The 24,791-nt window shown below is 56.4% G+C and overlaps 2 protein-coding genes across 2 annotated transcripts in view; both read right to left on the bottom strand.

The window, feature by feature from the left end:
• The window catches only part of CELSR3 (cadherin EGF LAG seven-pass G-type receptor 3), a 30,913-nt gene extending 17,416 nt beyond the window's left edge, over positions 1-13,497 (bottom strand). Inside the window, 10 exon segments of the mRNA XM_030956609.1 lie at positions 13-182; positions 356-481; positions 944-1,107; positions 1,290-1,447; positions 1,861-1,949; positions 2,324-2,439; positions 2,820-3,042; positions 4,593-5,225; positions 10,665-11,540; positions 11,543-13,497. Coding sequence (XP_030812469.1) covers positions 13-182; positions 356-481; positions 944-1,107; positions 1,290-1,447; positions 1,861-1,949; positions 2,324-2,439; positions 2,820-3,042; positions 4,593-5,225; positions 10,665-11,540; positions 11,543-13,310 — 4,323 coding nt within the window. The 5' untranslated portion in view covers positions 13,311-13,497.
• A 3,872-nt stretch (positions 13,498-17,369) lies between these two features.
• Positions 17,370-24,791, bottom strand: part of NCKIPSD (NCK interacting protein with SH3 domain) — a 48,467-nt gene continuing 41,045 nt past the window's right edge. The window contains exons 9-13 of the mRNA XM_030956914.1: positions 24,514-24,594; positions 23,181-23,309; positions 21,251-21,343; positions 19,575-19,747; positions 17,370-19,014 (exon numbers count right to left, since the gene is read on the bottom strand). Coding sequence (XP_030812774.1) covers positions 18,811-19,014; positions 19,575-19,747; positions 21,251-21,343; positions 23,181-23,309; positions 24,514-24,594 — 680 coding nt within the window. The 3' untranslated portion in view covers positions 17,370-18,810. The remainder of the gene's footprint in view (positions 19,015-19,574; positions 19,748-21,250; positions 21,344-23,180; positions 23,310-24,513; positions 24,595-24,791) is intronic.

The raw sequence follows: 24,791 nt of genomic DNA, 5'->3' as shown, positions 1-24,791 counted from the left end.
CTGTGGCCATACCTGGCAGAGCAGGGTGGTGTACTGGCCCGCGTGGGCCTGCAGAAGAACCCCATCCTGCTGGCGTGTCCGGAACGCCAGCCCCAGGTACCACGGCACCGAGATCTTCACGTCTGCCTTGAAGTCCCAGGTCAGGACACTGTTGCCCTGAAAATAGTGGGCATGGTGCATGGCTGGAAAGGAAAGTGGAGGTGAGGAGAAGGGAAGGGCACTTCACAGGGAGCACTAGATGCAGGGACAGCAGAGTTAGTTCATCTCACATGGATCTATTACTCTGCTGCCACAGCAACCCCAGCACAGCCTTGCATCCCACCCTGCCCGTGCCCAGCAGTGCCCCCTCACTCACCATGGTGGCAGTCCTTGCCCCCAAAGCCAACAGGACAGAGGCAGGAGTAGGTCCCCCAGCTGACAGAGCAGGTGCCACCGTTCTTGCAGGGGTTGGAGTCGCAGAACGTGTGCTTGGCATGACAGCCTGGAGGTATCAAAGCCACCTGTATCAGCCTCAACCAGCTCACCACCTCCCCCCAGCCCACATGGAAAGGCAGTGCTGCCTGCTGGCCCTGCCCCAGGCTGTCAGAGGGGCAAGCCCTGCTGCTCAGTGTCTCCACACAGACCCTGCCTGCTCAGGGATAAGGGTTAAGGCTGTTGGTGCTCCTTATGCCAGAACAAAGATACTGTAGAGCTGGACTGATGATCTGGCATCTGCCAGGTCAGCCAGCTCAACAGGCTCTGCACTTGGGATCAGGAGACATTCCCAGAACGTTAGCTGAGGTGGGCATTGGATCATTTAGGGGGACCTGAAGGCCTTGTTCTCCAGTGAGAATCTGCTCAGCTCCACCTGTGGTGCCACGATGCTGCTACAGCCCAGCAGCAGTGCTGTGTGAGAAGCAGAATCCATCCCTGGCAGGGCTGGCAGGAGCAGAGGCACTGGTACCTGCAGCAGTTCCGTTGTTGGCAATGTAGGAGGCCAGGTCGATGCGCTTGCTGTCGATGAACAGGTCTCTCATGCATCCCACAAAGTCCCGGTGAGTGATGGGGAAGTTTTCTGGCAGGTTGGGGACCCCTCCAAGGAGCAAGGGACCTGTGAGGTCCAGGGACCTGCAGGATCAGAGGCCCAGGGCTTTAAGAGGTACAGTGACCTCACCTCAGTGAGCTCCCCAGTGCACAGGGCTGGGAAGCAGAACCTCCTCAGGGACAGGCACAAAGAGCCAAGGTCCTGGATGGGAAGGCCTGGCTCCACAGGGGACCACCTCTCCCCACAGCAGCTCCAAGGAACTCACTTTTTCGAGCTGGTCTGCACACCTTCTGCAGCACAGGAGTAGTTTCCAATCTCGCTGCCAAACTGCAGGGCAACTGAAGCATCACATTCATCTATTGTCAAGATGGCCACCTTGTCCTTGGAGGGGCCCTGCACCACCCCCAGGGTGCTGACCTTGGGCTGAAAGCAAATGAAGGGTGTCAGCAGCACAGAGGCCCCAGACCCAAGCACCCAAGGGTTCACACAACAGCAAGGAAAAGTCTGAGCAGCCCAGGCTCAGCTGTGCTCCTGGAGGTGTGAGCAATGCAGGAGGGAAACCTCCAGCTGAGCCCAGCAAGCAGCACCAGAGAGGGACATGGGCAAGGACACTGCATGCAGCACATCCCTGCAGCCTCCAAGTGAGGTCCTGAGTGTCAGTATTCCCTGCACCCAGCTGTCTGCTCCCCTGCATCCATCCCCAAGGGCTGACAACCTGCTCTACCTTCTCTCCAGGGCCCCTGGCATGGGACAGAGGCAGAGAACAGGAGAGCCAGCGCTGCTCACTCATGGGGAGAGAGAGCCACGAGTGCTGGGGCCAGCTGGGGCACACGTACCTTGTTGTAGTAGCGGAGCTGCAGCGTGTGCCACTGCCCATCACTCACACCCCCCGGCAGGTAGGGGCTCACCACCGTGCTGGACTCTCCTGAGGAGACAGGGGTGATGGCAGGCTCAGGGAAGGCACACAGCCTTCAGATGTTCCCACCCTTCCTGAGGCACCAAACCCACTGTGCTGCTGATGGACTTGTGAAGCTCACAGTGACACAACAGGACAGAACAGCAGCAGAGACACCAAAAGGGCTTGTCCTGGTTTGTGCTCACAAACCACACTCCTAAGGCCAGGGAGAGTCCTGATACACACAACTCATCTCCTGTGCTATCCACTGATGGCTCACCAATACCTCCTAACCCTGCTTCCCTTAGCACAGGTTCCACCCAGAGCAGCACTCTTCCCACTGAGCACAGGCCTTCCCACAGCTCCCATGACACAAATCCCACAAGAGGCAGGGCCAAGTGTACCTGTGGAGTATTTCAGCTGCACCTGCCCCTGGATGATCTCCACTGCCAGGAAGTCATGCCTCTCATTCAAGCGCCCATTGTAGAGCAGGAGGCCGCCGGGCTCCACGGTGCTGAACCTGGGGCAGGGTAGGAAGAAGGAGGGCAGGGTGTGTGCAAGGAGCACGTGGAGATCCCCTCTCTCCCGTGGCATGCACCAGCATCCCAGCACAGGGACACTAAGACCTGAGTTTGGGGGCCTGGCATGGAGGCAGAGAGCCGGCAGCAGCACTGCAGGAAGGCATGAGCTGATGCCAGGGCAGGTTCAGAGCCCTTTGGCCAAAGGTGCCAGGGCAGCCCCATGGGGGAGCAAGCCAGTGACACAGGGGTGTGGAGAGCACCAGGCAGCCCCCGGATCAGCCCAGCGCACTGTGCACAAGAGCCACCAGCGCAGGGCCAGGTGAACCGAGGACGCTGCTGTGCAGAGGAGGGGGGAGAGAGAGAGAGAGAGAGCACTCACGACAGGGCGAGGGTGAGGTGGAAGCGCTGGCGCAGGCCCCGGAACATGATGAAGGATCGCGGTGGGAAGGAGCGCGTGGACACCTGGCAGAAGGGCGCCTCAAAGCCGCCCGCCGGGCACTGGCAGCGGAAGCCGCCGTCGGCGCTGTCGGTGCAGGTGCCGCCGTTGTGGCACACGCCGGGCACGCAGCGCCCCGCCCGGCTGTCCACCTCACAGTGCTCCCCTGCGGGAGCAAGGCCACAGGCTGGGACCATGCACAGCCACCCACGGGCTCCTTGTCTCGGGAATGCAGCCTGGATTCGGGACAGGGCAGCTGAGGGAAGGAGTCTGTGGAGCAGCTGGGGGCCAGGGAAGGGTATGACACCCCCAAGTGTTACCCAGGTGTTCCCCATGGCAGCCAGTGAGCTAGCCAGCACTGCCAGCCCAGCACGAGCCACTGGGCTGGGTGTGATGCCAGGTCTGGCTGAAGGGACAACTTTGGATCCAGTACAACGTGGGAATGCGACAGGCGGGCACTGGCCACAGCTGGGCTGCACAGTCCTAAGAGTGGAGAAGCAAACCAGGGAAGTCCTGGTAATGCTGAGAGTGCCTCCTTGGGCCCTGCCACCACACAAACCTGGGACAGGCATCTCAGTCCTGTCTCTGGCGTGTGGGGACAGCCCAGTGCCACCAAGCTCCTGTCAGTAGCTATAGAAGTGTCACCCATGGCACTGGGAGCTTCCAAACACTGCATGCAAGTGGGAACCACATGGAGAACAACAAATACCCTGTCACCTTGCTGGCATGGGGAACAGGGATGCCCCATGCCAGCTCAACAGTGAAGTGCAAGGCATCTGTCAGCCTCTTTTCCTGTGCTATTCCCACAGAACCCAGGGAACCACTCAGCAGAAGTCCTACACCCCAGGCCCTGCTCCCATTACTTGCTCTGTGATACACAAGGAGGATGAGGAGACAGCATGAAGTGACAGGCAAATGAGCTCATTAACCCTTCTGCTAATGGCTGTTCACGCTTCAAATGCCGGAGGTTAATTACCACTGACTCTGCTTATCTCACCAGGAGCCACCTACAGACGAGCTCCAGGCAGCCATCTGCTGCCATCCTCCCTCCTGACAGTGAGAGCAAGGCAGGGGATCCCTCCTCAGTAGCCAGAGGCCACCTGCCTTCATCCTCCAGTTGTCAGTTCTCCACAGCCTGTTGGGAACTTGTGGCAACCAGACTCTGGCTGGACTGTGAATTCCCCTGCCAGCCCCCCAGCAAGGACCAGGCCTGCCTGGATCAGATCCTGCCTGGTGGGGCACCTGGGCCCAGCCTCCCCTTCTGTTCTGGGTGGGTTGCAGCTCAACCACTGCACATGGGGCCAGTGTGGCTCCACACCTCTGCCAGACCAGCTGAACACTGGCACAGGCTGAAAACAGGAGACGGACTCCAACGGTCCCAGAGCCCATCACCCTCCTAGCATGGGGCACAGCCAAGAAACCTCCTGTGCCCCCAGCCTAGCCTAGTCTAGCTTAGTCCTCCTGCTCTGTGACAAGGGGTGAAAAGTGATGGCCAGGGTCCCCAAGAGTCCTCCATGCCAACTCCCTACCAGACAGATTTCTATGGCAACCTCAGCCCTGCACACGCAGCACCATGGAAACACAGAGCTGGGAGCAGAGCTGGACTCTGCAGGCACAGAGAGGCTGTGACACCCACTGCCCTGGTGGGAAGAGCACCTGCCATGGTGACAGCGGTGCCAAGGGATGCTCCCAGCCCTCCCCCAGGGCCACACTCACCACTGAAGTGCTGGCGGCAGACGCAGGTGTACCCGCCCTCCCTGCGGGTGCAGATGCCCCCGTTGAGGCAGGGGTTGGAGTAGCACAGGTTGATCTCTGTCTCGCAGTAGTCCCCGGTGAAGCCCTGGGGGCAGCGGCAGCGCAGGCCGGCGATGGGGTGGATGGGCCGGAACAGGGTGGAGCGGGAGGCGATGAAGGGCGCCGAGCTGTCGAACTTGAGCACGGAGATGCACTTCATGTAGTTCTGGCAGGGCTCCCGCAGGCACACGTTGTCGTCGAAGGGCAGCACCTCCAGCATGGAGGTGCCCGTCAGCACCATGCGCTTCATGTACAGCTGCTCCTGCAGCTCCTCCGAGCTGAAGTAGCGCCCGCCCCAGGGCGCCAGCGCTGAGAAGCTGACGTTGAGCACCGTGCCACCCACATCTGTGTCGTTCTGGATGTTGAAGATGAAGATGTCCTCCTTGGGCGTCGCAAGCACAGTGGCCACTCCTTCCAGGAAGGTGGAGAGCAGCGGGGAGAGGAACCTCTCCTGCCACATGTTCTGCAGGCGCACGGTGATGCTGTTGGCCAGCATGTCCTCTGTGATGATGATCACGCGCAGGACACACTGAGCTGTCACGCTGTGGATCCCGTCTGTGGGAGGCAACAGGAACACACTGCAGGTCTCTGCCTGCTCTTGGAGGCCTCCTACCTCCCAGCCCAGGGCAGAGCCCTGCACCCCAGTGTTTGACCCCTGGGTAAGGAAGCTTGGAGCCACAGCCCCAAGGGCTAGCAGGGAGCTACCTGGGATGGAGGGGGAGTGACCGGTGTGGCTGCACCTTCTCCCCTCCATCAGGCTCCCCAGTGAAAGAACTCTCAGGTTTTCTCCTTGTCCTGGATCTCAGCAGCAAACTGAGCTCTGAAGAACAAAGGTGCTCAGGAACAGAAGGAAGTCCCAGCAGGGGGTTTGGCAAGCACAGGAGCTGATGCCAGGGCCTGGGGTGTTTTGCTTCCCTGCTGTGCCCTGTCTGCCTTCCCCATGCTGCCTTTTCCTGTGCTCTTCTCCTGCCATTTCCTTCCTCTCTCCTCCAGGCTCTCGCAAGCTTTTGTGCTGGTCTCCCTGCTTCCCCCCTTCTCACCATCTGCTCTGCATCTCTTCCTCTCTCAGCCCATCTCTGGTTTGTTTAATTCTCTTTAATCTCTATTTTCCTTGGAAACAAACTCCTTCCCTTTGGGATGGTGCTCCACATGAGCAATCTCGCAGGCAGGAGCAGGGGAGCGTGCAGGGACACTCGGAGCACGCCGGCCTGTCTCTCAGCACCTTGGCCAGCAGCAGCAGCAGCAGCTGGAGCTCACCCAGGGCACATCGGGTGCGCTCCCGGCCAGCGGCTCAGGCTGCAGGGGCACCACAGCGCAGCCCAAACGGGCACTGGTGCAGCTTCCACCCTGGCAGATCTGTTATCATGGGCCCCTGCCCCACCCCACCTACCCAGCTCCCAGAGAACAGTGGATCCTGAAACCCCAGGATACCCCAGACACCTCTGATGGCAGCTTGGGCAGGGGAGATGCCTGTCTGCTGACCCCCAGGAGAATGCCTCCTACCACCTGGTCCCCTCCTTCTGGGCTCCAGCACAGGCTCCAGCAGGCAGACCCAGACTACAGCATGGCAAGGCAAGACTCTGCCAACCTTGGTGGCTCCAGAAATGTTGGATGGGGCTCATCAAGAACCTCACTGCTCTTGAAATGAAGCAATCCATCTTCCAGCCCACTGCCAGCACCCCAATGCTGGTGCTCCATGGGCATTAGCAGCACACAGCTGCTACCTGTTGTTCCCACCTCCCACCCCACATTCACCTGAGAGCCTCAAACCCCCACATTTCCTTGGAAAACTGGCTCCAGCCACACAACAGTTACACCAGCACATCTCAGCAGTGACCCCTATGGCTAATGCTGGATGCCAAGCCTTGCTGTAACCTCCCCTATGTGCTTCACCTGCTCCAACCCAGTGCAAGGAGGAGCAGCAGGACTCCTGGCACCCCAGCCAGCCCCATCCCTGACCAGGATCAGGTGTGCTCATCCCTCATCCATGCCCCAGCTCCCAGCCTCATGTACAAAGCTGCCTTCACTGCTCCTCTCTTCCCTTGGCTGCTGTGCTGCAAAGCCTTTTGATTTCCCCCAGCCCTGTTTGAAGTTTGCAGTGCAGGAGGATTTACAAATTGAAACATCTCTCTTTCTTTCACCTCTCTCCGCTCTTCAGAAGGTGAAAGCTTTCTAGTGACCCTGCAAATTCCTGCCCAAGCGGCAGCCTGCACACAGGGACTGGTGCTCTGGAGATAAGGCTGGCTCCAGGCTGGGGGAGCCAGTGCCAGCGCAGGCACCCCGGAGCTAATCTCCTGCAGGAAAGGGGGGCTGCTTCTCTCTGAAGTCAAACATCCCATATGGAAGCAAGGTGAGAAAGCACCTCTGTGTGTGTGTGACACCCTGCCTGCTCTGGCACAGAGAGCAGCATGAGCAGCAGCAACCAAATAGCTCCATTCAGCATCTGGTTGGACACGCCAGGGTATCCAGATCTGTCTGGGCTCAGGGCAAGGAACTGGCATCACCACCTCCATTCCCCAAGGCACATCCTCTCTGCAAGAGGCTCACGGGGAACTGAGACCACCCCGACCCTGGGAGGCAGGAGTGTGAGGAAAGCCACAAGTCACACTTGGCACAAGATGCTCCCCACGGCACCACCAGCCTGGCAGCTCTCCCTGAGGAGCCACCTGGTGAGGCAGGACCCCAGGATGCCATTACTTGGACCCCAGATCCCTTCTCCACACAGCTGGGTCATGTCCCATCTCCCTCCCCTGTCTCTTTGTCCCCTCCTCTCAGCTGTCTCTCTGGTCAAGGCCAGCATGGGCTCCCTGCCCTCTCCTCTCCAGCTCCCAGCTCCCCAGAAGCAGCCACAAGGCCTGGGGACAGCTCTTGCTCTCCCCAGGGGCTGCTCAGAGCCCAGCAGATTTCTGCCTGATTTATGGCTGCTATTAAGCCTTGGCTCACACGATGCTGAGGGCATCCTGAGGCAGGCTGGAGGCCAGGAATGCCTCACAGGAGCAAGGAGCCTGTGCCTGGGGGAGAAAGTGAGTTGGAGGGTACCTGATGCCTTTGGCATCACCCAGCCCAAGGCAGGACAGCCAAACATCCCTTTCCCAGTTCCCCAGAGCAATGTGGAGCCAGGCCTGGCCCCATAGCCCTCCTCAGTAAACCCCCCTCTAACACTGTCCCACCTCAGCAGCACACCCAAGGCTGCCTCCCCCCTCCAAGCACAGGGAAGCAGATGGTTAAGAGAATGACCTGCTGCAAATGGGGAAAGAAAAAAAAAATAAAGCTACCAGAAGAAAGCCCAAAGCTGGCTGGAGGCACTGACCCCCCATGGGAGGCATTTTAATCACGAATGCTCAGCCTTTCTGATTAAATCCTGTGGCTGGAGAGCTGGTGCCTGGTGAATATTCATGCAGCAGAGTCAGGAGTCCTAGAAACACAGCTACAAGGAGTGGAGCAAGGAAAAGGGACAAGGGGCTCTGACTCTTGTGCTGGACAGCCCTGAGCCATTGCATTTGCAATTCCAAGACTGACAATTACCAGCTTCAAAAGCAACGAAGCTAAAGAAGAGATCCATGCCCTCTTCTGCTGAGTGGCAGCAACAGTGTCCAAGAGAGCAAAAACCACTATTCTGACTGCAATGGCCACCCCAGAGACAGCAAGGTGCTCTGGGGACCGACAGGGTGACTTCCATGTTTGCAGGTGAGGAACAGTAAAACACTTCCAGACAGAGAAGCCAGGAAAAGAGCTGGGTATCAGTACAGTGAACATTCCTCATTGCTGCTGAAGGGCTTTGGCAGACCTCTCAACATTCTGATAATATTTTACCAGTTAAGAGATCTTGAAAGTAAATCAGGCTCCCATCACCCAGCCCAGAAGATGAATGCCGTTCTCCTGCACCTGAGCCTCCACACTTGCCACCAAGCCCAGAGAAACCAGTCTGAAATGGTTTCAAGTCAACACGATATCAGTCTCACACACTGCCCTGATTTCAGAGTGCTGCTGGCCATGGACAGCCCCTCCATCCCACTGTCCTGCATCCTCAGCAGCCAAGAGCAGATTTTAGCAGCCAGAAGTGTCCTGTGAGAAGCTGAGGTCAGTTTTGAGGCTCTCAGCCCTGCTGGAAAGGCACTGGCTTGTGATGGCCCAAGTCTTCTGCCTCCTACAAGGGGCTGAGCTAAGAATACACACAGCTCACAGGCAGGCAAAATGGCCCCTTGCCCTGTGTTTTAGGGGGATCCAGCCTCCCTCAAATGCACCATAAAGGCAGGGAAGCCACTTCCTCCTAGGATGCTGACCCTTGGGGCACCCTCGTAGCTGCTCCTGCTGTCTCCCAGTAGCAGGGAGCTGCTCTGTCAGGCAGTGTCTGGGGCAGACAATGCAGCCAGGGCTGACTGTCCTGGCTGCCAGCTCTGCACACCCACCCTGCTCTGCACACAGCGACAGCACGGGGCCGCGGAGCTGCCAGCTGGGCGGGGGGCTTCCAACAACAAAGACTGAAAAACCAAACTAGACCTCCACCCCCACAGCCAAAATAAAAGCCAACAAAAGGCTCATTTCCCAGCATCTCACTTCCCTCGTCAGAACAGCTCTTCCCCTTCCATCTTCTCCCCTCCTTGAGCACACCTCTCCCATTCTCCCTTCCCGCTGGAAGATGACGACATTCTAATTGCAAGGGCCCCCTTGCCACGAGGCGGCTCATTCAGGACTTCAGGATGTGATTGTCTCCTGCCTTTGTGCAGGGTTAAGTGTGTGAGGAGGCAGGGCTTGCATAAACACACTGGGGCAGAAGCTGGAAAGGTCAAAACCACCCCCACCTCCAGCAAGGCGCTGCAGCCGCTCTCGGGCAGCCCTGCAGCTACAATTACCCCCACAGAGCCCCAGCCCACTGCCAGGCTGCTGCTGCTCATGCAGGATTGCCTTGGACAGGTCTCCTGTTAAAGCCCTCGCTCCATCTTTTGAAAGAAATCCTCCTCTGACAGAATAAGCCAGACTGAGAGAGCTAAAAGGGAAGGCAGCTGGTAGCTGATGGTCAGGGGAGCATCACAGTTTAGAGCACGGCTCCCGAGGCACTCCTAGCAATCCAGTGCTTGGCCCCTCCAGAGAGGGCTCTTGCCCTCCCTCCTGCAGCCCCTCCATGGTTCAGCAATGGACAGATGCCTCCATTTCAGATCATGCTAAGAAAGGCTAGCGGTGAAGGCAAAGCTCAGGCTCTGGGAGCTCCAGGTCCAAACCCTGCTTGCCCATGGTCCATCTTTGTCCTGTCCTCAGCTGGGCTAGAGGGCACCCAACACCCCACAAAGCCACCCCTAGCTACAGCTAGCATCTGCATTTGGATACCCCAACAACAAATACTATGCAAGAGTTCCAGGCACTGCACTCAGGCTTGTCACAGCTGAACCCTGAACACTAGGCTGGCTGCAGAAAGGTGGTACTAGGCTTCATAAGCCACCCTGCAAAGCAAGTGCTGGCAGGTGCCACAGCCAGAGTCCGGACTGAACTGTTTGTTGCTGGCAGATGGGTGTTTAAAAGGGCTCCGCCTGCACTGAGCTCAATCCCTCCCTGCTGTGCAGAGCCAGGGAAGCACTCAGTCCCGGCAGAGAGAAGGGCCACCGGGGCTTGGGAGCAAAGCAGTGCACCAGCCCCTGGGCCATCCTGGGAACTGCCTCTTTCCTGGGCCAGCACCCCACAGCACACAACACACTCTGGCTGGCTACAACACCTCCAAGGGTGCCCCACTAGCAGCCAGAAGTGATCTCACAGCTCAGTAACGATGCTTTGTTCTTGCAGACCATTTCCAGCCTTGGCCCCTTTACAAGCACTGCTCAGCAGCCTGCCTCCCATGCCACCCCTCACACCACTCCAGCAGAACTCTCTGTCTGGAATGGACCCCCAGTCCAAACCTTGCTACCAGTCCCCATCCCCAATGCACAATGGGCTGCCCCAGAGGGATCTCACAGAGCCCCCCAAAGGTACTGTACCAAAGATTCAATGATTTTTACTCCCTACCTGTGACAGTCACCAGCATGGAGGCCACAAGCGGACGGTTGTTGTCCAGCTTGCGGCTCAGCCTCAGCTCCCCGCTCGACTGATTTACAATCAACAAGTGCAGCTCATTTCCCCGCTCAAAGGAGTAGAAGAGGTGGTCAGATGCATCTGGGTCATACGCTGGGACCTTCCCTATGACCCCCGAGGGGAAGGTGTTGGATTTATTGGACACGTAGTTATTGAACAGGATTTGGAAGTTCTTCAGAACAGGGCTGTTGTCATTCTGGTCAAGGAGTTTGATGTGGACTGTAGCTCTGCTGACCAGAGGGGCAGAGGTGGCCTGCACTACAATCACATATTCAGATTTTGTCTCATAATCCAAGTCTATCAAGGCTGTGAGCTCCCCAGAAAAGATGTCCATCTGGAATATCTCGGGGATGTTGCCTTCCACAATTTGGTACATGATCTGGGCATTGGGTCCCTCATCCGGGTCAACAGCTGTGATTTGGGCCACCACAGAGCCTACGATACTGTTCTCCTTCACCAGGACCTCAAACTCCTCAGCAGGAAAGACAGGAGCGTTGTCATTCACATCCTGAATGGTGACCTGGATGTGGACAGGAGTTCGCTGAGGAGGGATGCCCCTGTCCACAGCGTAGGCAGTCAGTTCGTAGACAGGAACACTCTCGCGGTCCAGCCTGCGCACGGTGCGAATGATGCCCGAGGTGGGCTCTATGGTGAAGTCTCCATCCCCATCTTCCCCGTTCTGGAAGGTGTACTGCACTCGCCCGTTGGTGTGGGCATCCCGGTCGGTGGCAGAGATCTGGAGCACGCTGGTGAAGGGAGGTGCATCCTCAGAGATCACACCCTGGTAAAGAGGGCTGACAAACTGGGGGCATTGTCATTAACGTCATTCACCATGATTTCAACATACGTGGTGTCTGCCTTCTGGGGGATCCCATTGTCCTTGGCAGTGATAGCCAACGTATACGTGACCTGGTCCTCATAGTCCAGTTCTGCCTGGAGGGTGATGGCCCCAGAGTCTGGGTCAATACGAAACTGAGGGACGTTGTCTTCCAGGTAGTAGGTGATGCGGGCATTCTCCCCCACGTCATCGTCCGTGGCACTGATCACCACCACGGTGCTGCCCACAGGCCGGTCCTCATTGATGCTCACGGAGTAGTGGGCACTCTGGAACACAGGCCGGTGCGTGTTGGCGTCGGTGATGTTGATGTGAACGTGGCAGTTGTCACGCAGGGTGCGGTCAGAGGCCGTCACCGTGAGCACATAGCGCCTCTCCTGCTTGTAGTCCAGTGGCAGAGACAAAGTGATGAGCCCCAGCCCTCCCTGCGTGCTGATGGAGAAGCGGTTCCGTGTGTTGCCCCCTGTGATCTGGTATGTGATGGCACTGTTCACGTCCCGGTCCACTGCCGTGACACTGAGGACGCTGGTGCCCACAGCGGCGTCCTCGTTCAGGCGGATGAAGTATTCCTTCTGGGTGAACTCGGGGCGGTTGTCGTTGACATCCATGACAGTGATGGTGACGCTGGCCGAGGCGGATAAAGATGGAGAGCCGTGGTCATGAGCCTCTACCCCAAAAAAATAGTGCTCAACTGATTCTCGGTCCAAGGGCCCACTGACTGTGATCCACCCCGTGGCACTGTTCACCACAAAGGGTGTGTCAGCCGACACCCCTGTCAGTTTGTACTCCAGGCGTGAGTTCTCGCCGTAGTCTGCATCCACGGCCTGGATGTGGATGACAGAGTGGCCAAGGGGAGCATTCTCCAGGACGGAGATTTGAAAAGGGGTGCTGACAAAAATGGGGGCATGGTCATTGATGTCCACCACCTGGATGCTTGCCATGCCAGTGTTATTAGAAAGAGGAGGACGCCCCGCATCCTGAGCCCGGATCCTCAGGGCGTACTCCCGCTCCACCTCAAAATCCAGGGGGGCCACCACCTGTATTTCCCCAGTGACACTGTCAATGGAGAACTGGCCCCGACTGTTCCCACTGATGATGTTGTAGTGCACCAGCGCGTTGTTGTCCTTGTCCAGGTCTGTGGCGGTGACACGCAGGATCTCGGTGAGGGGTCGTATGTCCTCCCTCACTTGGACAATGTAGCGCTTCTCACTGAACTGAGGGATGTTGTCGTTCTCATCAAGGACTGTGATGTAGACCTTGACAGTGGCGGAGCGGGGCCCCGGCTCTCTGCCCTGGTCGTTGGCTTCCACCACCAGCGAGTACTTCTCCATCTTCTCCCTGTCCACCGGCCCGCTGGTGGTGATGAGGCCGGAGCGGGGATCAATCTCAAAGATGTCGTGGGCAGCCCGTTCATTGACAAAGCGGTAACGGATGTTGGCATTGGGCAGGGAGTCGACGTCAGTGGCCCGCAGCTGCAGGATGGGGTATCCCTCCTCAACGTTCTCCCGGATAGTCTCCCGGTACTCGCCCTGCTCAAAGACGGGGTCGTGGTCGTTGCGGTCAGCCACAGTGATGGCCACCATGGTGGTGGCGGAGAGGCGCGGTGCCCCGTGGTCAGTGGCCGTCACTCGGAAGTAGTGCAGGTCCATGCTCTCGCGGTCCAGGGCCTGGGTGGTGGAGATGAGCCCGGCCCGCGGGTCGATGCTGAACAGATCCCGCGAGCGGCTGTTCATCAGCGCGTCCATGGAGTACACCAGCCGCCCCGCCTCGCCCCCGTCGGGGTCCTGGGCCGTCACCGCCACCACCGCCGTCCCCGCCGGCTGGTTCTCCGCCACCTCCGCCTGGTAGTTGTACTGGGGGAACAGCGGGTGGCGGTTCGGTGCTGCGCGCCGGCCCCGCCGCCCCGGGGCGGGCGCCGGGACCGAGGGCAGCGGGCGCGGCTGGGCGGCGCGGGCGCGCAGCGCGGCGGGGACCGGCGGCGCGGCGCCGGGGGCAGCCCGGGGGCACGGCCGGCGCCCGGCACGGCACGGCGGCGGGACAGCCCCAGCGGGCTGCCGGCCCCCAGCCTGCCGGCGGCGGCGGCGCGGTGGCCCCCAGCCCGGAGGGGAACAAAGGGAGCAGCAGGAGCGGTAGCAGCACCAGCAGTAGCGGCGGCGGCGGCGGGTCCCGGCGGCGGCGGCAGCAGGAGCGGCTCGGGGCGGCCACCGGCTCCTCCGCCGCTGCCATGGTGCCTCGGCGGCCGCCGCCCGGCCCGGGCGCACGGCGATGGGCTCGGCGCCGCCCCCGCTCGCGCCGGCGATGGCCGCCCCCTGCCCCGCCGCCGCCGCCGCTGCTGCCGGGGGTGGTGGCGGCTCCTCCCGCAGCCCCAACATGGCTCCCGCCGCCCCGCCCCGCCGCGCCCCCCGCCCGCCCTGCGCCGCCATCTTGAGCGCGGGCGGCCGGGCCGGGCGGGCCGTGCCGGGTGCTCCGTGCTGAGCGCTCCGGGCGGAACGCGCTCCTCCCGGGCCGGGCACCGCGGGGCGGCCGCTGCCGGCCCTGGAGCGGCGGGGGCCGCCCGCGAGCAAACCCGCGGGGGCAGCGCTGCCGGCCCGGTCTCTGCGGGGGGCTGCACCGGCCGGCCCCGGGTGAGCGGCTCCCGGAGCATCCCTGCCAAAGCTGCAGCGCCCGCGGACACCGGGCACACAGCACGCACCTGCTGAGCCCACAGACCCTGCGGCTCTGCCGGTGCACCCGGGGCCAGAACGGTGCCCGTGCCACCGCCAGCGTCCCCAGGGCCAGGCTGTGCCCCGTGCCCGAGCAGAGCCCGCGGGCACGGCTGCGCTGCCACCGGCACAAAGGGCGAGGCAGCAGAGTGCCAGCGGTTGGGCAGGAGGCACTGCCGTGCCTTGGCAGCCCCAGGGCCCGCTTCCACTCCCCCATGGCCATCAGGCAGCGCCACGTTGGGGATCTCTGCAAGGATGGGCTTTACGGTGTGAATGAGGACAGGCTTCCCTGTGTCCCGCTCCTCCAGGCGCTGCAAGTGGTGTCCCAGCCCAGCCCCTGCCACCCAGCTCCCCACCCACGGGCACCCAAGTGCGTGGCACAAATTCAGCTCTCCCACTCTGCTTCCCTGACACGGACCCCAGCTGCCAGCACCCACAAGGTGTGGTACCAGCACCAGAGGGAAAGTTGCAGATTTTGCTTCCTGCATCCCCAATATTAAAAAAACCCCAACAACCAACCTTATATTTTTCCAAAGAAAATTCAGTTTGAGGCCCTTGCATTACGGTGATTCATTAATGCATCGTCCTTGTAATTTAGCTGTTGGTTTGATTCAATCAACTAATATCTCATCCTAATCCACTGGAGCTCATAACAGGTTTTAAGTCCTCATTAGTGTTTCGCGTGCCATGGTAGAGGGACATCCTCAGCCATGTCCTGCTGAAGGAGAGAGCACACTGGGGCAAATGCTAGGGAAGAAAGAACTGTGTCAGGGAGGAAAATAGAGCAAATCTGGGAGATGGGGGGAGTTTAGGATGGGGCAGGGAAGGGCAGGGCATACATGGGACACACTGTGCCTCCATGCACATCCTAGCTCCAAAGGGGCCCTCCCACCACCTGCAGAAGCCAAGGCCTAGCCAGCACTGGGGAAGCCACAGGCTGGGCAGAGCAGGCAGGGCTTGTCCTTGCCCAGTTGCTTGTGCTGACCCTGTGTTGTAGGACCATGACAGGAAATACCAGGCAGACCCTAAAGTGGTGGGCAGTGCAGCTCAGCATGTGCCACAGAGAAGTTCCCCTGGTGCTTACACAATGCTCAGGGCTGACACCCAGTGAATGTGGATGTCTAACCCCTGCAGAAACCAACACGTTAATTTATGAACTGCACAGGATGGGTAATCTGCTGTGATGAATTCCTCAACCACCACGTAACACCTCTGGCGTGGGTGTTCCAGCACCAGCACTGACAGGGCTGTGGCCATACCAGCCATGGGCATACTGTGCTCTCGGGGGATTTACATTCTCCCCTACAGACCCTTAATTATCCACTTCAGCCCTCTCAGTGCTGTTAGGATAGTGCCAGAGCAGCCCTGGCCCTGCACACAGCTCACCCAAGAAACCTCATTTAACACAGAGCAGCTCATCACTCACGTGCAACAGGACCATGCTGGCTGATCATACATCACACCTCCTCAAAGTGGGGATGTGCCATCAGGAAACCAAATCAGGAGAGAGGCAATACTTCTTAAAAGTAATGAAGGCTTTCAAGTTTATTTGTTCTAATTACCCAGCTGACAGCTCAGGGGAGGAGGAGAAAATTATCAGGGTATTACTGCCACAAAATAGTTGTAATTGAATCATTCCAGACAATAAAGCAGAAGCGCAGGTCACAGGCAACGTGTCACTCCCCCCGTGCCAGCCACCAACACCCCTCAGTGTTGCACCACAATAAAAACACCAACACAAGGAGACACTGCTCTAATTGTGCATTATTACAGCCAACAATCTTGAGTGTCTCACCTACATGGAGAGCAGGATCTGCTGAGCAGGCTGGGGACAGTGAGTTCACATGCTGCAGTTTGATTCCCTGTGATGGGTGAAGGGCTCTCCTGTGCAGCAGGTGCATCTCTCAGGCTGGAACTGCCAGCCAGCTGCCCCCAGCTCTTCCAGCCCTTGGCTGCGGTGGCAGCAGGGTGCTGGGGCAGAGAGTGTTATGCTACTGTGCAGCTGGGACAGGGTGAGCAGCCCCATGGACAGCAATGGCTTGGGGAGCCAGCAGCTCTGCAGTCTGGGCTCCTGGCACACAGAGCCACAGGTCCTGCCACTGCTGGGTTTGCCTGGCACAGCAAAGCCTGTGCTGTGTCACTGAGGGAAGTGCCAGATAAACATCTCACCACAGCAGCACGTCATGGCCAACAACAAGCCCCAGCAGCACTGGGAAGCAAGCTGAGGTTGGCACAGAGGCACACGTAACCATGTGCTGCACAGAGCAATGGGGCACAGGAGAGCCACCTTGGGGGACACACCAGTGAACACTGGCAGCCCTTATGTGTCACAACTGACCCAGGTGTGCAAACTGCACACTTTGAGGCCACATACCTGGGGACTTTGGAGACACAGGCCAAAGAGGCAGGAGCTGGGACAGTGCTGGCCCTCATTCTGCAGGTAGCTGAGTTTGATGCCATCCCTATGTCTGGAGTGGCACAGCTTGCACCTGGCACTTACACCCCTGGCCTGGCAGGGCTGTGCCCATGGCCTGGCTGCCTCCCTTGGCACAGAGCCAGGAGCAGACACCAGCCTCCTGCTGCCAGCGTAGTGCTCTGCCCCGTGCCTGCTGTGCTGCCCTGCAGAACCCCTGCCATCCCAGCACCCCAGAGCTGCAGGCACGGGCTGAGCTTTGGGAGCACACATCCACAGCCAAAGCACGATTCATTACACTCGGTACAGACCATTAAACCTTTCCTTGCCTGGGCTGGCTGCTGGGGCAGCTCTGCTGGGAGCCAGCTGAGGCTGGACGTACCTTGTGGAAAGTGAACTGTGAGTCCAGCTCTGCCAAACCCTTCATGTGGAGCAGCGATGCTGGGCAGGCCCCAGGAATGATGGCTGTGCCCCTAGAAAGGGCTGCTGCCCTCCACCTTTCCTTGTCAGCTGGCAACATGGTAGCAAAAAACAAGGCAAGAAGCTGAATAAGGGAAAACGACTGCATTACCCCCATTTGGAGATCAGCACCCACTGCTCTGCCTCTGTGGGCAGCAGGCACCCAACCACTCCTGATGCTTTTATGCCCCCAAGACAGGACTGGGCAGGCAGGGCTACACTCACAGAAATCCAGTTTAAGACATTTTTATTCTTCTGCAGGTTACACTTAGTGTTTAAGAAAATACAGGATCCCTTTTGACATTCATACATTTTTACAGGGAAAAAATAGGTTTCTCTACTAGGGTGGTTATTAAGCTTGGGCATTCCCAGGCTGACTTCCTTGCCCCCCTTGGCTGCCAGGCCAACACCATCTCTTCTCAAAGCATCACTGCCCTAATGGCCAGTCCAGGCCTGCAGAGCTTGTGTCATCCCCTCAAGCTAAGAAAAAAAAATAATTAAAGTAAATACAGTGCTCAGTATTTCCAGTTTCACAGCTCCTACACTGGCTACTGCAAAAGAAGACCTGGAGACAGGGAGTGACCACACTGTGCACACAAATATCTAAGAGACCCACGTTAGTGTGTGTGACTATCTGGACCAGGGAAGCAGGTTAATCCTGTTTGCTAGAAACCTAGAGGAAATAAAAATAAGGGTTCCCCACAATTAGCATAGTCACAAACAGCTACTGGACACCAGGCTCACGCTGCCTCTGAGGGCTGCCAGGGGACAGGGAGGGCAGCAAGGCAGAGCTACTACGAAGCTCAAGGCAAGAAATGCACGCGCTGCACGACCAGAGCGCGCCTGCCCAAGGGCAGCCCCTCTGCTCCAGACAGTGCTGCAACAGAGGTGGCAAGGGGCAGCTTCACTTGGCAGGACACATCTTTGTGCTGTGTCCAGCCAAGGGCTTCCTAAGGGCAGTGTCATCCACGTGGCTCTTACTTCTAGGCTGCCACAGTGTGCAAGAAATTCAGATTTAAACATCACTATAGAAAGCAGATTGAAAAGCAGCTGCTGGGGTAAGACCTCCACGACCCGAGGTGGGCTGCTGCCCAGAGGTAAAGCTGAAGGCTAGGAGGGAGCAAAAGGCTCACTAGACGAGGCGTTAGACAGCGAGCAGCTACTTTCCCTTGGCAGGGCTGCAGCACATTGGCACTAGCAGCAGGAAACAAAACAGATGTTACAAAAGCTTCTTCCAAGCACCAGCAGACTCCACTTGGTCACTGCGGGGAGAGAGACGCACATGGAAAAGAAGTGATACTCTAAGGCAAAGGCCTTTCTCTTCAGGACCTCGGGACACCAGTGCAGCTAAACATCCCCCCATGCTGGCTGCTAAGCCCCCACAAGCTCTCTGCCCTTCCCACCAACACCAGCTGCCCAAACAGCTCCTGCTGAGTCTTGCAGGCAAACCACGTGCCAGCACCCACCCTGTCCCGGGCACCAGGCCCCGGGGACACCCCTCACCCTCTCTGCCACTGGCGCTTCCACAGGGCCGGTGAACACTGTCCCAACCTTAGGCCTCACACAGAGGGATGTAAGGTATGAGCTGTACTGGGAGGGAATGGGGAGAAAGTGTCAACAAAAGACATAGTCCATCCAAGTGGTTCGAACTCCAGTCCAAGCTGAGGAGCATTAGCTGGTACCAGAAGAGATTTCTGGGAACTCCTTATAAATCTCCAAGATGATCAGTTTCTCCATCTGGCACTGCTGGTCCTCCTCCTCCTCACCCAGGATGCGCTGCAGGATGCCCTGCAGGTCAGTGAGGCGGTGCTGGTGCTGCAGATAGGGCGTGGAGCGGATGATGGCATGCATCAGGGACAGATACTCCATCCTCAGCTGCCAAGCGGGAGGGAGACAAAACACAGAGCACAGTGAAAGATTTGAAGTGAGATAAACAAGCCTGCCAGCCTCCATGACAGCCTGAGCACAGGAACAGCTGTTTGCTGCTGCACCATCAACCAGAGCACAACTCCAGAGGCACCTGCTTTTCCTTAAGTATCATTAGTAACTATGGAAAACTGCATTTCCCACAGCAAGAGTGCTGCTCCTCCCCTGCCCTTGAATACGTGCAAATCCTCCGCCTCTGCAACAGCAAACAAAAGAGATTCCTCCTACTACTACTCACAGAGGGTCTCTCTTCCCAAAGGTCCCTGGTCAGAAGTGTGCAGACCACCAGAAGCCTGGTAGGTCTTTCTTCAGCTATGCTGGTGTGCTGGGCAGGATAAATCCTCCCTTCCTCCTTAGCTCCCAAGGCTGATTTAAACACCCAGAAATGTTGTGCCCACCCCAGAACTCCACTCCGGCCCGCACCAGCAGGCCCCATGCGGGGCCAGGACAAACACCATTGCTCTGGGACTGTGCTCCCTTCCCCAGTTCCTGTGAGTTGCTGTGAGCACCTTGTCTCCAGGGGAGAGATCCGCAATCTGCCGCACCAGGATGTCGATCAGGACCATCATGTCTGTGTGATAGAAGATGCTGGCTGTATCCTTGCTGGCAAAGATGTCCTGCAGAAACTTCAGCACTGAGTGTGGTGGCTGAGGCTGATGCTTGAAGATGCAAACTGGATCATCTGGGGGAGGCAGAGAGGCTGTGCTGAGCCACACACTCCCCACTGCCCCTCTGCTCCATCCTCAGTGCACTTCCCCTCACTAGACCCTTCAGAGAGGAGGCTGCCCTGCCCTCAGCCAGCCACTCCCTGCCCATGGAGAGCTTTGGTGCTCAAAGATGTGTAATCAGCACAGCAGCTCTGCAGGCTACCAAGATGAGAGCAAACTCATAATGATGAGCATTAATCACTGTTTATGTTTCACTGACCATCCCAGGTGAGAGCACATTAGTACACTGCTTTCTCAGTATCTCCTGTTCTTGCTCAACAGCCACCACTCATTTTCTCCCTGGTTTATTAAGAGGGGTCCAATAACCCCTCTGCAAAGCCCACCAGAGCCTGTACAAAAAATAAGCTTTCACCAGAGACCAGGCTAGTACTGTTCCAGAAGCAAGAAAAGAAACACTTCCAAGTTGAAATGAGCCACCACATCCTGTTCTCTTGCAAAACACATCCCTGGCAGACTGCAAGAGGGACTCTGGGCCACGGCAGCTCCTCCAGCAGTTGTCAGGAAGGCGGGCAAAACAGAAGCATCTTCATTAGGTTGTGGCCCCCCTCTTTCTTCTCCCAGCTCCTCACTGTAAGGTGATCTCTGCAGGGAATCTGGCAGGGAAAGGGCTAAACAAAGGCTTTGGGAGGAGGCCAGACAGAAAAGCACCGAGGTGCCTGCTGCCCTCAAGCTGATATAGTGTGGAGACAGTGATTTGCAGCCCCAAAGAGAACTAAAGCCAGAGTAAGATGAGCTGCATGCATCACAGGATGGGTTATTTCCAGCAGCTCAACAAAATGATTTCTCTCAGGCAGCAAAGCTCCTGTGCTCCAGAAGGTATTAGCAAGCACACAGTGGCCTGCAGCACAGGCTGAAAGACCTGGCACCACTCTTCCTGCAGAGATCTCCAGCGTTCCAGCAATCTGCTCTGCAACAGCTCTACAAGTACACTGGATTTCACTCCATGCCTCAAGCAGACACAAGGCTAACCCTCTGCTGGCAATTCAGAAATGGAAAGTTCCACTCCAAGCAGCATTTCTGAAGACAAAAGCTCCCTCTGCATCTGTCCCCCAGGGCAGATGTTTGCCAGCACAGGCAGAGGTTTCTATGCCAGTGCACACTGAGTCCTCTGCCTGTCCAAGGACAGAAGTGGCCCAGGACCAGCTTTCCTCCCAGACAAGAGCTTGCCCATGGCAGCTGGTCCATGCTCTGAGATGGAGCTGATCTGACCCAGAAGTATGGAAACTGCAGCCCCTCCTCTGTCCCTAGATGCCATTAGCCATTACCTTAATCCTTGTGCAGCTCCATCCTCAGCAATGCAGACTGTCACCCTCACAAACTCACCAGGCAGCAGCACAGCACAGCCTGAGCTGACAGCTCCTCAGCCACCTGCACCCCTGACATCCTACCCTGTAAGAGCATGGCCATGTCTCCCCAGGGATCTTTGTGCACCCCCTGCCCCATACACACACACTCACCTCCTCTGTTCAGCAGCAGCAGCAGCTTCTCTGTGAAAGTCTTCACGTTGGAGTGCTTGCTTATTGTAGTCATGATCACACTGTGTTCTGGAACTAAAGAAGAAACCTGTTCAGCATCTCCCTTTTCTCCTGAAGACCATGGTGATAAAAACACACAATGGGTGGCCTCTAATTAACATCAATACTCTGGGGTGCTTTGGGGAACCACAGTCTATCAGGGCTACAAAAAGTTTCAGGCCACAGAGTGGGTGGGCAGGGAGAGAGAAGGTGAAATAAATGTGGAAACAGCACATGAAACACTTGCAACTTCGTGCTTTCTCCATATATCTGATTCATGTGTGGGTTCCCACCTTGCCAGCCAAACACTGGGAAAATACCTTGCAAAGGCTTTATGTTGTCAATCATTACCTCTGCTCACAACCCTCTGCAGCCAAGGGCTCCATTCTTTGGTACCCTCTTCCTTCCTACCAGCAGTACCCTTCTGGAATTTAGAGTCTTATGAGTTCTCTTAAGAAGGGCCCCAGGATCATCCCAGAAGAGAAAAGTTCTTCCCAGCACTCAGCACTGTGCTACGCAGGGGCACAGGCTGAAGACTTCTAGGAACTGTCCCCTTGCCTGGTCTGGGAGTGATTTGCTGTAAAATACATTTACCCTAGCAGAGCTTTTTTTTTGTTGTGTGTGTGTGTCTGTGAGTGTGCACACTCAATCACATAAACAGCTCAGTGTGGCTATTTCTGTGGCCTGTAATATTTCACAGGCTGCAAAGTGTTTCAGGATCCTGAAGGCCATCAATATAATATGCATTTAGGAGAGTTTTTGAACTAATGCTGTACGACTGAACTGCATGATAGATGAATCTTGAAGACATAGGGATAAAAAATTCAATCCACCAACAAGCAATGTGAACATCATTTAACATGTTCTTAGCATCAGAGAACAAGTCACTGCTCTCAGCTATGCCCCAGGTGGGCAATAATCCCCAGAAACACACTGTCTGTCATGCATTACTGCCTAATTACAGTAGCCAGCAAGGATATGGGTAAGTGTGGGAAGGGGTAATGAATGAAAGTAGCAGAGATATACTTAATCAGTTTCTGTGCACTCAACTTTCACAGGAAATTAGAAAGATTTTAATGACGCACAACCCAAAATAACAGGTGAATTACTGGACATATTGTTGCTGCTTTATCCTGCCCTCTCTCCAAAAAATCAAAGATGTCATGAAGTAGATTAAGGGTAAGTAATTAACTAAAGACAAGTGGAGCAACAGGAGACTGGAATGTAGTTCCAGGTCCTGCTAAGAGAGGCCATTCCTTAACCCAATCTTCCAACAGGCTTCAAAACGTGCAGGCAGAGAGAAGGAAGATGCTCTTCCCTAAGGACATGATCTGCTGTCTGTCCTCATGGAGCTCAGCAGGGCAGGGAGGAGAGAGAACAAGGGCAAAGAGGGGACAGCGCATCTCAGGCCAATGCTGAAGGGCCTGGCCTCAACAGCTTGGCACTGAATGAGCTTCAGACAGTGTGGACAGGGCAGCAGAAGCTTTGCCAAGACCTGCAGAAGGCAGAGGAAGTTTTGTTCTGAGTTGGTATCGAGAAATGCCCACTGAAGCATCTTCTCTCCCAGGTCACCCATACCTATAAATTAACCCCACTCATGCTCTGCAAGTACACCCCAACAACTCTTTTGACTGGGCACTGTGGAAGCCCAGTGACAAATCCACTGAGCTGTCCAGAGCTGCTGGGCAGGGGCTCTCAGACCATTTTTTCCTCTAGGGTTTTGCACTACATTTAAGCACAGTGCCAGAGACTAGGAGAGCTGGTTGGTGGTTACAGCACCATCAAGACCCAGTAAGATTCTCCCTCCCCATTTTTCACACTCTCACTCCAGAACACTGAAATCCTGCCACAGCAGGAGCAGCAGCAGTTCAACCTGGAATGTGGAGATTGAAGGCCAGAAGGACGTTGACAAACAAGTCAGGCAGCTGGTCAGTGGTGTCCGAGGGCAGCCCGTCCTCAATCACATCCAGCAGGAACTGCACAAACTGAGAGTTGAGATGTTCTGCACGAGGAGAAAGGGGAGTTTACAGCACAGTGAAAATAAACCAAGCAACAAGGGACCATCCAAGCCACTTTTATGCTTAAAAACCATTAGTGTCAGCCTCTGGGGAATGAAGGGCTCTTCAAGTGGACTAGACCGACCACTGAAGCATCTTTGTGTGAGACACAGTGCAGGGAGTTGCTGAAATTTGCTACCCCAAATGGCAATTATTTGTTTTTGAGCAAACAAACCACCAAATCCTGCTCTAGCTGTTGCAGAACCAATGCCACCAATGAAGGCTTCAAGTAGGAAGAGACTGGCATTCTTGACCACTGGTTCAGTTAATCTCTTCTAAAAAACCCCTAATAACCTAGATCGTTAGTAATAACCCAGTTTTCAATTCAGCTATTAGGAAAGCTCAGGAGCTCATGCAAATAAGTCCACCTGCAGGAAATAACTGCCAGGGTTACACAAGGAGAGATAAACAGGAGGTGTAGAGGCTCATTCCAGTCTCTACTGCACCACTTTTAATCTTGCACAGGTTTACCCAGGGTTAAGGTAAAGCTGCTGACAAGATATTTATAAAAATCTCTACTGCATTTCTAGGAAAATTAAGCCCAAAATTTCCCAAATACGAAATAGCTGTGGGAAGAAGTGGGCAGGGCTTTCTGGCTGAAATGAAAGGACAGAGCATAAAACAGGGAGAATATTTGCACTTTGTAATTGACCACAATACCCTTAATCATCTCCACTTTCCCTAAGAGCCTGAACTACAGAGAGCTGCACTATCCTGCTAGAAGAGAGACCAGAAAGAGGCCACATTATGCAGCTGACAGCCTTAGTGGGTGTTTGTGTAGGGATCCGGGATCTCAGCCTCATCAGCAGACAGTCTCCAAAGCAAGTAAGAGATGTGTGCTTTCACACAGGCCAGAGGTAAAACAAAATGCCACTTAGTCACAGGGATGGGCAAATCCATGTTGCCTGCAGTGTGGCATTCAGTCTTCCACTGCTCTAACCCAGACTTGTGTTGCTCTTTGGAAATCTGGCACCTCAGCCCTATGCTTCAGCTGCCAGGCTCTACTGATAAAGAACAGAGCCTACTCTTGCTGGGCCTTCCACTGAGCTGTCCCTGGCCTTGGCCATCAGGAGAAGTCCCTTTCCTGTGTCTGCCAGCATGGCCCAGACATCCCATCAGCAGCTCTGCTATGAGCACAACCTCTCTTACCATAGTGGTGATATGGCAGGGGCTCCCCCATGGAGAACATCATGGCCAGCACCAGTGCAGAGTAACACATCTTCTGATGATCTGCAAGGCAAAGGTCCTGTCATTAGTTCCTCCCAGGATGTGAAACCTTTCCCCAGCTGCAGCTGGGAAGTCACACACTTCATACAGGCATTTAACACTCCTCATTGCTGTACTGACTGAGCAGTAAGGGTGTTTGTCCCCATTTTAGCACAGCACACGCCTTCTGTGCCGTGTGTTTCCAAAGCAATTTAAAAATA

Source organism: Camarhynchus parvulus, chromosome 12 (genome assembly GCF_901933205.1).
Source record: "Camarhynchus parvulus chromosome 12, STF_HiC, whole genome shotgun sequence".
NCBI lineage: Eukaryota > Metazoa > Chordata > Aves > Passeriformes > Thraupidae > Camarhynchus > Camarhynchus parvulus.
This window is presented reverse-complemented; position numbering and strand designations above follow the sequence as displayed.